The sequence below is a fragment of the Cnephaeus nilssonii genome (genome assembly GCF_951640355.1).
Source record: "Cnephaeus nilssonii genome assembly, chromosome: 21".
NCBI classification, from domain to species: domain Eukaryota; kingdom Metazoa; phylum Chordata; class Mammalia; order Chiroptera; family Vespertilionidae; genus Cnephaeus; species Cnephaeus nilssonii.
Window position 1 is genome coordinate 17,594,938 of NC_137092.1, and position 14,027 is coordinate 17,608,964.

General features: G+C 36.9%; 1 protein-coding gene across 1 annotated transcript in view; it reads left to right on the forward strand.

Moving 5' to 3' along the window:
- Window positions 1-14,027, forward strand: part of MROH9 (maestro heat like repeat family member 9) — a gene marked incomplete at both ends in the record, with an annotated part of 76,937 nt that overhangs the window by 23,061 nt on the left and 39,849 nt on the right. Inside the window, one exon of the mRNA XM_079762047.1 lies at window positions 8,461-8,540. Within this exon, the coding sequence (XP_079618173.1) occupies window positions 8,461-8,540 (80 nt within the window). The remainder of the gene's footprint in view (window positions 1-8,460; window positions 8,541-14,027) is intronic.

Below are 14,027 nucleotides of genomic sequence, written 5' to 3' on the forward strand. Positions count from 1 at the left end.
TCAGCATATGTCTGAGATTTTGCTGCATGTGGATTCCTCTAGTATTTTTGTGGTTTCCTGTCTTACATTTAAGTCCTTTAGCCATTTTGAGTTTGTTTTTGTGTATGGTGTAAGTTGGTGGATCTGGTTTCATTTTTTTGCATGTGTCTGACCAAATTTTTCAGCACCATTTATTGACGAGACTGTTGTGACTCCATTGTATGCCCTTGACTCCTTTGTCAAATATTAATTGAGTTGGCCTGGGTCAATTTCTGGGTTCTCTGTTCTGTTCCATTGGTCTATATGTCTGTTCTTGTGCCAGTACTAGGCAGTTTTGAGAACCATGGCTTGGTAATATAGCTTGATATCTGGTATTGTGATCCCTCCAACTTTGTTCTTCTTTCTCAGGATTGCTGTGGCTATTTGGGGTCTTTTTTTATTCCAGATGAATTTTGGATAGTTTGTTCTAGACCTTTGAACTATGCCGTTGGTATTTTAATGGATATTGCATTGAATCTGTAGATTGCTTTGGGTAGTATGGACATTTTAATGATGTTGATTCTACCAATCCATGAACATGATATGTTCTTCCGTTTGTTTATGTCTTCCTCTATCTCCTTTTTCAATATCCTATAGTTTTCCAAGTACAGGTCTTGGGAAACATATCTTTAAAGAACTAAAGAAAAGTATACTAATAATGTCTCTCTCACCAAATACAGAATATCAAAAAAGAAATAGAAATCATACAACCTAACCAAACAGAAATACTGGATTGAAAAGTGTAACTGAAATAAAACACTTACTAGAGGATCTCACGTGCAGATTTAAGTAGCAGAAGAAAAAGTCAGCAATCTTGACAATAGGTTAATTGATGTTATCTAATCTAAAGAAGATAAATAAAAAATAATGAAAAAATAAACAGAGCCTCTGGGACTTGTGGGACATCATCAAGCATACCAAAATATGTCTAATATGAGTCATAGCAGAGGAAAGGAAGGAGCAGAAATAATATTTGTAAAAAAAAAAAAAAGGCCAAAAAGCTCACCAAATTTGATTTTAATACCCTAACCTACACATACAAGAAACTCAGAGAACATCAAGTATCATGTCTAAAGACAAAAATAAAGAGAAATATTTTAAAATGAGTTAAAAATAACTCAAATCATATAAGGTACTGTCATAAGATCAACAGCTGATTTGTCATCAGAAAGTATGGAGGCCAGAAAGTATTGGGATGACATATAAAAAGGGCTGAGAGGGGAAAAATAGTATGTCAACCATGATTTCTATATCTGACAAAACTATGCCTCAAAAATTATAAATGAAATAAGTACTCTAATAAAAAGAGACCGGTAGAATGGATAAGAAAATGATCCAAATATTTACTGTTTGCCAGGGATATACTTTAGATTCAAAGATACAAATGAAAGTAAAAGGATGGGGAAAAGTATTCCATCCAAATAGTAATCAAAACAAGCATGACGTGGCTCTAATATTATCAGACAAAATAAACTTCTAAACAAAAAATTATTATTAGAGACAAGAAGGTCATGTAATGATAAAAGAGTTGATTTATCAGGAAAACATAATTATAAATGTTTATGCAATTAACCAAAGAGCCCCAAAATATATTGAGCTAAAAATGACAAAATAGGAGGGAGAAATAGAAAATTCATTAATAATAGTTGGAGACTTCCATACTCCATTTTTAATAATGGATAGAACAATCAGGAAATCAATAAGAAAATAGAATACTTAAATACTATGAACCAAATATATCTGGGACATCTATTGAACACCCTACCTAACAACAGCAGAAAACACATTCTTCTTAAGTGCACATGAAACATTCTCCAAGATAGACCACATGAAGCCATAAAACAAGCTAGAATACATTTAACATAGCTGAAACAATGCAAAGTATATTGTGCATAATAATACAAAGTATTCTGTCCACTAAACAGGAGAAAATGTTTGCAAACCTTATATCTGATAAGTGGCTAGTGTCCAGAATATATGAAAAATCACTTGGAACTCAACAACAAAAGATATAACCCAATTTAAAAATAGACATTTCTTTCCCTGACCGGTTTTTCTCAGTGGTTAGAGCAGCAGCCCATGGACTGAAGGGTGGTGGGTTCGATTCTGGTCAAGGGCATGTACCTCGGTTGCAGACTTGATCCCCAGCTCCAGTCAGGGAGTGTGCAGAGATATCGATCTGTCTCTCTGACATTGATGTTTCTCTCTCTGTTTCTCCCCCTCCCTTCTATTCTCTCTCTCTTTAAAAAAAAAAAAAAAGTCAATGGATCAGGTGTCAGTACTTTCTAAGCAGGAACCACATCCATTCCAGAATGGAATCTTTGAAATATGTGGTTGCCATGACAAGGGACAACATCTCAAAGAATTCCTTGGTTGACTGAGCATTTTATCTTTGGCTAAGAGATAAAGTTTCTCTTCACTACGCTGCCTCACCAACAATTACAGAAAAATTACACACATGTAAGTGACTTTTCTCCTATTAATTCTTCAGTCAGTCAAACAGCCGTCTTCTTTCTAGCCTTGGCTACTTAGTTTTTGTTCTGTTTCAAGAAAGAAGTATGGATATATTAAAATTACCTCACCATGGGCCCTCCTCTAAAGTTCTTACAAGATTTACTGTTTGGAAGAGTTTATCTTTGCTAATTAATCTTCTAACTTCATGTCTATTTTCTCTTCTACCACCTGACTACATCCTTCCTATCTTACAGACATCTTGAGCACCTATGTTAAGTAAGTTACCCATTAGTTGACACCCACCAACATTTGGTCTTCCCCCAAGCACTCCAGCTCTGAAATTGAACTCCGTCCAGAAAACATTTCATTTTACTCAACGAAATAGAAATCCATCAGGTGGTTAAAAGCTCGTGAGACTAAATAGTTTAAATATCAATTTAAAATGTCAGTCACAATTTATTAAAATAAAATCATACACATGTAAAAACATAGAATAAGAAAAATTGTATCATGGGGAAACTCTAGATCTGTCCTATAATTTCTTCATTTATGTATTTAATCCTGTGAGATTTTTAACTGAATTCTGCCAACAACCTAAATGACCTTGGGAGAGGATCTTGAGTGTCAAATGAAAGAGCAATCCATGACAACCACTTGACTCCAGCCATATGAATAAATACTTCATCCTATTTATTTAAAATTCTAAACAGAGCCTGACTCTCTGACCTACAGAAACTATCAAATGATTAATGGGTAGATTTTTAAAAAAACAAACATTAAATTTGTGGTAATTTGTTACACAGCAATAGAAAATTAATACAAGCTAAAATTAATACCACATAACATAGTAGCATCAAAATTGATAAAGCACAACAAAACTATAGGAAAGTTACTGGTTTATGTACTAACACAAAGTACTCTTTTGCAGCATTAGTAGAAGACTAATTCACCTCTGTCATCATGATATCAAAGATTCATAAATTAAATAGAAGTCCAAGACGGAGTAAAGAGAAAGGTAAGTGTGTGTGTGTGTGTGTGTGTGTGTGTGTGTGTGAGAGAGAGAGAGAGAGAGAGAGAGAGACCCATATATCAATCTCTATCCATGAAACAAAGAATATATCTGTTTTTCTAATGCTCACAAAAAGATATATTCATAAAGGATAACTATACGTATATGTTAGGCTAGAATTTCTGTATAAATCCCAAAATGTAGAAATATTCTCTGATCACAATGCAAAAAAAAGAAAATAAGGAACTTATGAAACAAACAAACATATAAACAACCTACTATTTGCCATCTAAACTAATTTATTTTAAATAATTCTAGGAACAAAGAGAAAATTAATACAGAAATTATAGAATGTTGACAATACTTAATATTAGAAACTATAGCATACAGCCAAAATGGGATAAAGAGAAAAATTCATAACCTTAAGTACTCAGAATAATAAACCAAAAAGAATGGCAATGAATAAGTCAAATATCCAAAACAAGAAGTGAGAAAAAGAACAACAAAATAAATCCAAGAAAGGCAAAAGGAAAGAACGCCTACCTACATTAAAGATGAAGCTGTATTCTTGAATTTGAGACGAGAAAAATAGTAGGCCTAAAGAATGAAATCAACCCAGCCAGCATAGCTCAGTGGTTGAGAATCAACCTATGAACCAGCAGGTCATGGTTCGATTCTCAGTCAGGGCACATGCCTGAGTTGTTGGCCCAATCCCCAGAAAGGGTATGCAGGAGGCAGCTGATCAATGATTCTTTCTCATCATTGTTTCTATTTCTCTCTCCCCCTCCCTTCCTCTCTGTAATCAATAAAAATATATTTTTAAAAAGAACTGCAATCAACAAAATAGATTTAAAACTTGACTAGAATTTTTGTCTCAATAAAAATTATCATGTGAATTTCTCTCTTTCTTTTAAAGCAATTAATGTTGAAAATTGTATAATAGGTTTTCTTTTATTAAGCTATCCTTGTATGTTTGGAATAAATACCACTTGGTTATAGTTCAGTATTCTTTTAATGTGTTTCTGTATCCTGTTTGATAATCTTTTTGTTAAGTGCTGTGCAGTAATACTCATGATGAATTTGAAGTTTTAGTGTATGTGTGGGTATGTGTTGGGCTTGGCTATCAAGTTCATACTAGCTTCAGATTTTGGGATATGCACCACTCAGTGATAAGAAATTAAATGTACTTCCTTTTAACTGGTCTCCTTCTCCTCCCTGACTAGTAAATAATCTCCAGATTCTGCAATCCATTGTGAAATGGCAACACCTGGTAAGTTATAATCTATAAGGATGTTAATGGAACTAAAATCTCTTGGGGGAGGAGGGAATTACTTGTTCATTATCTCCATCATAAGGCTGTCATAATTAATGTTTAAAATAGTGTCTGTGGGTGAAAGTGGAAAAATGGCAGTTTGGTTCAACACTGTCGTTGGCTTTTTCTCCCTACAAAATCATGTTCTTGCTCACCCTTGATGCCCTTGGAAATGACCTTCAACACTAACTCAAAAGGATGAAAGTTTGACCCATCCCACTGTTGGCCAACTCACCCCTGTCCTGACAGGTCTGCTGCAATATCTCATATCCTTCCATCATCACATGAAAATCCTTCCCACCAAACTGTGTCCAAAGCCATGACCAATAGGAAGAGGACAAGAAGTCATGCTGCGGGCAGACAATATATATATTCTCCCCCAGTTCACAGCCACAACCCCAGAAAAATAAAGATGAGTAGAGCTGTGAGAGATAAAACCCCTTTCCCACTCCGATAATAGCAAAAATAGCATAGCATTTATATAACATGTTAGGCATGCTCTGAATGCTTTAAATAAATAACTCATTTAATCCTCACAACAAACAGCCCTACAAGATAAGGACTACCATTATCCCAACTGGACAAATGAGAAAACTGAGACAGTTTCCTGTGGTCACATAACTACCAAGTATCAGAGACAGGATACAAATTCATGGAGTCTTGTTCCAGAGTCACTGGTATAAGCACCAAGCTAACCTGAAACCAAGAATCTCAACCTGAAACCAAGAATCTCACCTGCACTGGGAGTGGAGGAAGAGCTGTACATAAATGATGAGGTTGAAGATTTTAAATAAACAGGATTTGGTATTAATAATAATGGTGAAGCTATTTTAATAACTCAAAGAGATGGGAAATTCATAGAATCAGAAGTCAGTAAGACAGACAGTTACTTAGAAGAGATTCCAGGGTAGGAGGTTGGCAGAGCATAGGGACAACTGTTACAGAAAAAATAGAACAATTTTCTAGTCTTCTCAGCCAAAAGAAAGTTATTAATATTCCTATCTATCTATCTATCTAAAATCCTAAGCAACCTTTATGACCAAATGACCGGAACAACTGGTCGACCAGTAGCTAAGACGCACACTGACTACCAGGGGGAAGAAGCTCAATGCAGGAGCTGCCCCCTGGTGGTGAGTGCACTCCCACAGCCAACCTCCCGCAGCCGGCCAACCTCCCGTGGCACCTAATCCACACCCCCCCCCCCCAACTCTGGCCGGCCAGCCCCGATTGACCCCGATTGGGACTGGGCAAGATACCCCAATTGGCCCCAATCGCTGGCCAGGCCAGGGACCCCGCCCATGCATGAATTTGTGCACCAGGCCACTAGTATAAAACCAGCCACAATTGTACACTCTAGGATGGAAATGCGGGTCTGGGAGCTGGCAGAGGTGGGAGAACTTGGAGACTTTGTCCACTGTTTACACATCTGTACATGTGTGTACATTGCTTTTTAAAATGTTTATGTAAATAGGGTATAATGCTTTAAGAGTTTGTTGAAAGAGACATTTCTACAGACAATCTACATTTCATCACTGGGTCAAAATATGCATTTGTATGTAAATTTGCAATATTAAGGATCAGTGAAAACCAAAAAAACCATAATACTGAAAGTGCATGGTGTAATGAAACTGGTTCTGGGGACTTCTACAATAGTGGGGGAAAATTTAACTAGCTCTTGGAGTGATGGGTGAATTTATTTTGAGTGTAATCTTCAGCTCTCTCAGTATCTGGCCTTGGCAAGGGTGGTGGGGACATGACACCATCAGCAACAGCAACACTATGTTCAGTAAAACCCCAGCACAGACAGCAAGCCTAGTAGATAAGGGCTTGAGATATTCATGCCCTTGCCTCAGATATACCATCTCTCCTCACTTTTTTGTTTTGTTTGTTTGTTTTTTGTCAATCCTCATCAAAGGATATTTTTTTCCGATGATTTTTAGAGAGTGAAAGGGAGGGAGAGAGACAGAAAGAGAAACATCAATGTGAGAGAGACACATCAATTGATTGCCTCCAACACATGCCCTGACCTGGGATGGGGACTTAACCTGCAACCCAGGTATGAGCCCTTGACTGGAATCGAACCTGCGACCCTTCTGTGCATGGACAAACGCTCTAACCACTGAGTTCACCAGCCAGTGCTCTCTGCAAATTTTTGATATTTTGCTGTTGTCTAGATTCTAGTGATCTAGAGATGAAAGAAAAAGGTGAAGATTCACATAATACTTTAGAGCAGGGGTGGGGGAACGTCTAGCCCAGGGGTTGTATAAGGCCAACGAAATCATTTGGGCTGGCCCCATGGCATTAGGGGTGAGCTAATTAAATATTTGACCAAATACAGCAAGATAATTTTTAAGTTGCTAATTTTGTATGGCCCAAGAATGATGTTATAAATATCCAAATGGCGCTTCTCAGAAAAAAAGGTTCCCCACCCCTGCTCTAGAGGACCAAGTCTATGACTACCTTCGAGTATTCCCAGAATTGTTTGGGAATTATTAGAGGGGGGTTCAAATTCCCTCAGAATAATGACTATTGTGATAATCCTATTTCCCCCCAGACTAAGGTGGCATAAGAAACACACATTACATGCCTGTGCTTTAAAACATCTGACATTTAAGGAACTAGTGAAAGTGGCATGACTCCAATTTTTCTGGCCAAGAATGACAACAGATATGGAACAAAAATGTCAATGATATAACATATATATGAAAAGCAGATGGTCATCTTAGAGAAGAAAGCCAAAATAATACATTTGAAAGCTTAAGGCCCACCAGACTTGCCCTAGAACCTAGTGTTATGAAATATATTACAAAATACAGGTTTCCAGGGTTGTGTCTATTTTATCATTTACTGTGGGTTTCCAATGAAGATCCATAGTGATTAGGAAGTAATTGAAAATGAGTTAAAGGAGAACTTAGCCATAGAATAGAAGCAAAAGCCAGAATGATACCTCCCCAGAGAAGGCACTGAAGAGTCTCTGGGAATACTGGTGAGCATGTTATATATTCCAACAGTAACAAAACACCTAATTGGGAAAAGCAGGTGAAATTTCTGGCTAATTCTTATAACTTCCTAGAATGACACCCCTGGTGAAGCCGTTTATATAAGCTTGCAAACCCTTGTTGCTTACCAGTGTGCGCATTGGCTTTTGCATTCTATAAACATGAGTGATAATACAGCACACGTGAAAGCATGCCAGCACAGAAGGGACATGCTGTAAGTCAGGGACTCAACAAAAGATGTGATGTCAAAGTAAAAGGGGCAGGACAATAACCTAATGATAGAGTTGTACTGACACATTTGGCTCCATAAAAAAAAAAAAAAAAAAAAGGAGAAGCTAGCTAACAGTTGTAAAGCAGAGGTCCATGTTATTATAGGACAGCTGAATGATAACAGTTACAGTGCTGTGCAGAAAAGCACCTGGTAAAGAGCATTCCTTACAACACTGTGTTGGAAAATGCTAATTAAAGAAGCACAGTAGTTGGCTATAAAAAGCCAGCAATTAGTATCATGGATTTAAATTGCACTTTGCTTGTCTCAACATATCTATGAACTTTTGGGCTTATATTCCAGTCCAGTGTGGTCCCATTAGTTCAGTCCAATGTGGCCCCATGATGCCATGTGTCTCACAGGCCTGTGATCATGGATTCTTCTCTTTTTCCCGATACAGGAGTACACAGCTACCTCTCTATTGGATATATTCGCAACCATCTTCAATCATCAAGCCCTAATCCTGTCTGTAAATTCCAGGTATAATAAACTGTAAATCTCTCTTATTTCACTGATTGACTACCTTTAAAATGTTAGAGAAGCCTGGCTGGCATGGCTCAGTGGTTGAGTCCATGAACCAGGAGGTAATTGTTCGATTTCCTGTCAAGGCACATGCCCAGGTTGTGGGCTTGATCCCCAGTGGGGGGTGAGCATGAGGCAGCCGAACGATGATTCTCTCATCATTGATGTTTCTCTCTTTCTCCCTCTCCCTTCCTCTCTGAAATAAATGAATATATTATATTTCTTTTTTAAATGTTATAGAGAAGGATCACAATGGTGAAAAATAAAACATTTTTCCAAATTCTTCCATCCTAACTCAGCAAGTCTTTCTTTCTTTCTCATATTATTGCCAATCTTTCTGTATTGCATAGATAGGCAGATAAATTTAATTACTGCAGAATCATAAGCAGATTGCACACACAATGTTCTGTAATACTTCCGATTTTGGCATTTCTGTCTTAAGTTTTTATTCTTCTTTATAATCATATTTTCATTTTAATGGCAGTATATTATTGCCAGATTTTGAAATTTCCTAAATTATGTTTTACTAAAATTATGATAGTCATCTTTGTACTTACATGAAAGATTGTGTTTCTCTGAAATACTTCTTTGAAATACCATTCTGTGAGGTTATTGATTTAGATGATAGGCAATCATGAAAAATGCCCTACTGCTGGGGAACCTCATTGATCAACAACCCCATAAAGTTAACAGCATGGATCCACCAGGACCACTGCTGAGCCCTCGCTTCTGATGACCCAGCGTGGTAGGACAAACAACTCCAGTGGGTGGCTTGGCTTAAGGAATCCCCATCAGTCTGGCCAAACCTTCCTTAGCACTTGTGGTCCAAGGCTCTTCCTACCCTAATCCTCCTGCCTTCCTTTCTCTCTTAGAAACTTTGTGCACCTCTAAATCTTGTTTTGGCCTATGCTTCCCCTGAACCCCAACTAATGTAGATGGGATGAACCTTCTTAGAGCTTTTAATAAAGACTGTCAATCTGTTATCCAGAAGAACTGCACTAATTATAAATGCTTCTTCAAAGCCTAATCACCTAAATTTATATACATACCTACTTTTTTCTATTTTGCTGATGTAATAGGTTCACATTTTTGCCTCATTGTTGTTTTAATTTATATTACTTTCAATATAAGCAAGACTCAATATTTTCTGTTATGCATTTATGAATTTTCTCATGTTCTTTGGCAGTTTATTGTGATTTTAGTGGCGATATATCTTACCTAATAATAGACAAACATGTAAGTTGACCGTACCTCCACTACGCCCACAGCCAATCAGAGTGAGTATGCAAATTAGAAGGCCAAAGATGGCGGCCGCCCAGCTGCTCTGGGCAGGACACCTGCTATGAAAGGGAGGGCGGGGGGTGAAGGGATCTATAGGAGCGGAGTGCCGCAGCAAAGACAAGACTGCAGACTCCGGAGTCTGCAGCGAAGACGAAGATGGCAGTCTGCAGCGAAGATGGCAGACTCTAGCTGGAGTCTGCAGTGACCATGAAGATGGCAGACTCTGGCCAGAGTGAAGGCCTAGGTCCCAGGTGCCGGAGGAAAACCGGTGCTGGAAGCCAAGAGAAGGAAGGCTCATTGCACGAATCTCTTCGTGCAATGGGCCTCTAGTATTAAATAAGCTTCTTGTGCTGTTTTTATGGATTTTAAATTTGTTCCTCTTTTATCTTGCTACAATTCATTTTATAGTCATAGCTATATTTTTTCTTTTACTTTTTTGTGTATCTGATAAAAAATTAATTCTACATTGCTTTTTAATATTATGTTCAATATCCCCTAGCTTTTTGTTACTTGATTTTTGTTAGTTTAATCTCTAAGTTATTTTTTTTATGAACTAATTTAACTTAGGCTTCACAATTCCATTATTCAGACCAGAAGTGGACCGATTATGGCCCATGTGCTAAATCCTGTTGTTTTTGCAGCTTCATATTTTTGTACATTCTGAGAGATAAGAATATTTTTTTACATTTTTAAATAGTTGAGATAAAAATCAAAAGAAGAATATTTCATGACATGTAAATATTATATGAAAGTCAAATTTCAGGGTCCATAAACAAAGTATTATTGGAAAACAGCCACACCCATTCCTTCATCTGTGGCTGCTCCTGTGTCAGAGTTGGAGCAGACAGAGGCTAGCAAAGCCTAATTTGTTATCTGGATCATCACAGAACATGTTTGCTAACCCCTGATACAGATAATACTGATTTAAAACTAGAGGCCCGGTGCACGAAATTCGTGCATGGGGGGGGGGTGTCCCTCAGCCCAGCCTGCACCCTCTCCAATCTGGGACCTCTCGAGGGATGTCTGACTGCCCATTTAGGCCTGATCCCAGTGGGCCTAAACGGGCAGTCGGACATCCCTCTCACAATCCAGGACTGCTGGCTCCCAACCACTCACCTGCCTACCTGATTGCCCCTAACTGTTTCTGCCTGCCAGCCTGATCATCCCCTAGCCACTCCCCTGCCAGCCTGATTGATGTCTAACTGCTCCCCTGCCAGCCTGTTTGCCCCCAACTTCCCTCCTCTGCCGGCCTGGTCACCCCTAACTGCCCTCCCCTGCAGGCCTGGGCCCTCCCAACTGCCCTCCCCTGCTGGACATCTTGTGGCAGCCATCTTGTGTCCACATGGGGGCAGCCATCTTTGACCACATGGGGGCAGCCATCTTGTGTGTTGGAGTGACACTCAATTTGCATATTACTCTTTTATTAGATAGGATGCTTCATTTCCAAAAGCATATTTAACCCTTTGAGTGTTTGGGGGGTGTTTTATTTGTTTGTTTGTTTGTTTGTTTGTTTGTTGTCTGTCTAATGAAATAGTTGTGGGTTTAAAGGGTTCTGAGCTGTTTAGTATCTTGATGGGAATGGTGAATATATGAGCCTCCATGTGTGATAAAATCATATAGCACTAAATACACACACACACATACATGAAAACATACACAAGTAAAATGGGAAATCTGAACAAGATCAGTGGACTGAGTCAATGTCAATGTTCTGGTATTATACTAAAGTTTTTGGAGAATGTTACCATTCGGGGGAACTGGGTGATGTGTACAAGAGGTCTTTCTGTATTATTTCTTACAACCGCATGTGAATCTACAAATACCTCAAGAGAATTTTCAAGTAAAAAAAAGCGGGGGGGAGGGGGGTGGTGATAAGATTGCAATTTGACCCAACATGAAATACTGTCACAATAAATTAGTACTACATTTGACCTGGAAAGGGAGATATAATATTTATCCACGTGTTTGCTATTCCTACATCAGGGCATTTTTTTTCTTTTCTTATTTTTATTAATTTTAGAGAGGAAGGAAGAGGAAGAGATAGATAGAAACATCAATGATGAGAGAGAATCATTGATCGGCTGCCTCCTATACATCCCACACTGGGGATGGAGCTCACAACCCAGTTATGTGCCCTGACCAGGAATCGAATCGTGACCTCTTGGTTCATAGATCAACACTCAACCACTGAGCCACGCCAGCAGGGCCAGCAGGGCATTTTCTATTCTATTCCACTATTCAAACTCTCATTTGGTGCCACCACTACAATGTTTTGATTTAGTGCTATTTTGTAATAGATTCTATTATCTGACTGAGCTGGATCTTCCTCATTTTCCTGATCTTTTTCAGCAAAGTGGTCTATAATAGCCCTCCCAGTTTATTTTTCCAAATGAAATGTATTTTATTAACTTCTGATGAAAAGGTTCTAAAATTTGTAATGCCGTTTCAGAATTCGTGAAAATAATTTGAGAATAATTGATATTTATAAGTAATCTTCCTATTTATAAATATATTTTTATTTATTCAAGTTTTATATCTCCCTTGCAAATTTGAAGGATTTTTAATATAGATCTTCCACATTCCTAAATTAATTTATTAGATACATTGTATTTTGGGTTTTGTTTCATTTTATTGTTTGGAAAACAATTACTGATATACTGAGATGTAAGTAGGGTTTAAGGTGGAGTTATGTTTATTCTATATTTGATTGAGCTTAACAAACTTGTTTTTGTTAGATCATGTCTTATTAGAAACACAAAAAACTCTAACACAATATTTTAAAATAAGAAATTAAACCCTTATGCTGTTCCTGTTTTTAATAAAAACGCACTACTTTTTGTTCTTGGTTTAAATAAAACTTTTCAAGAAATTATTTGCTTTTTTCTTAGAAAATGATGTTGAGATTTATTAAATACTTTTTCAGGTTTGGTTAAAGTACTATTTTATTATTTAATCTATTAATAGATATGTATCAATTAATAGTTTTTAGAATATTGGGCTATTCTTAAATTTCAATGATAAATCATGATTGGTGGTGTTATATTACTTTTATTACTTTTACAAACCACTGTTCTAAAAGTTTAAACTTTATACTCTTTTTAAAATTTATTTTACTTATTTTAATCCCCACCCAAGGATATTTTTATTGATTTTAATACTCTTCAATTTGAATTAAACACTGTGTCATATTAACATGGCCCTCCTGATTTCTTTCTGATCACAATTAATAGAATTTCCTCATACTTTTATTAGGAGGCATCTACTTTCTTTTATTCAATTGTGATCCTAGAAATTATACTTGCAAATATATATATTGCCTTTTGTCTATTGATCTTATTGAAGACATATTGCTTCATTAAAAAAATTCCCAATTTTTTCTAGTATATTTGGTCTACTACTCACTTCAATCTTTGAAATAAATATTTAGCTCAAAACTTTAACAAAAGCAAACTCACACAGTAATTTAGTAAGAAATACTTATTCTTTCTTGTCAAGTGCCTTTCTATACCACCTGGTCATATATCCTGGAATATAAGAAAGCATTTACACTAAGATGTCACTTGTTGTAACACACATCAGTAACTTAATACCTGCTCTTTTGGAAACAAATTACATGCAGACCAAAAACAAAACAAAACATACAATTGCTCACGTTTACCCATAGATATGCATGTGACTTTCTTCTTCAGTATGGCAGCCTTCCTTACATTTAAAATCTGAAGATTATTTTGTCCATTATGGCATTAGAGTATCACACGTGCATAATCCTCCTTCATGACCTGGACCATTTTAGAATTTTTTTAGGATTGGTGATATGATTTCAAAGTACACTGAAAGGCATGGTTTTCTAGTTCATCAAAATCTTAATTTTGCATTTTCTTAAACCAGATCATAAATCCCTAGACATTAAATACCTTCCACTGAAAATTCAACTGGAAAGTTTTGATAGATAGCTGTTCAGAGTCTGGTAATCCATCAGAGCCCATGAATGTCAAACGAATCTTCCAGGATTTGAAGATTACCTAATATATTCCAAGAGATTCCATTTCAAACAGTGAATCTCAGGTAGAGTATCTTGTCCAGTGGAGAAAGGAGATTCTGAGTCTAGCACAAGATTTCATACCTTACCATCTAATATCACCATCTTTTCAGAAAAAATAATTA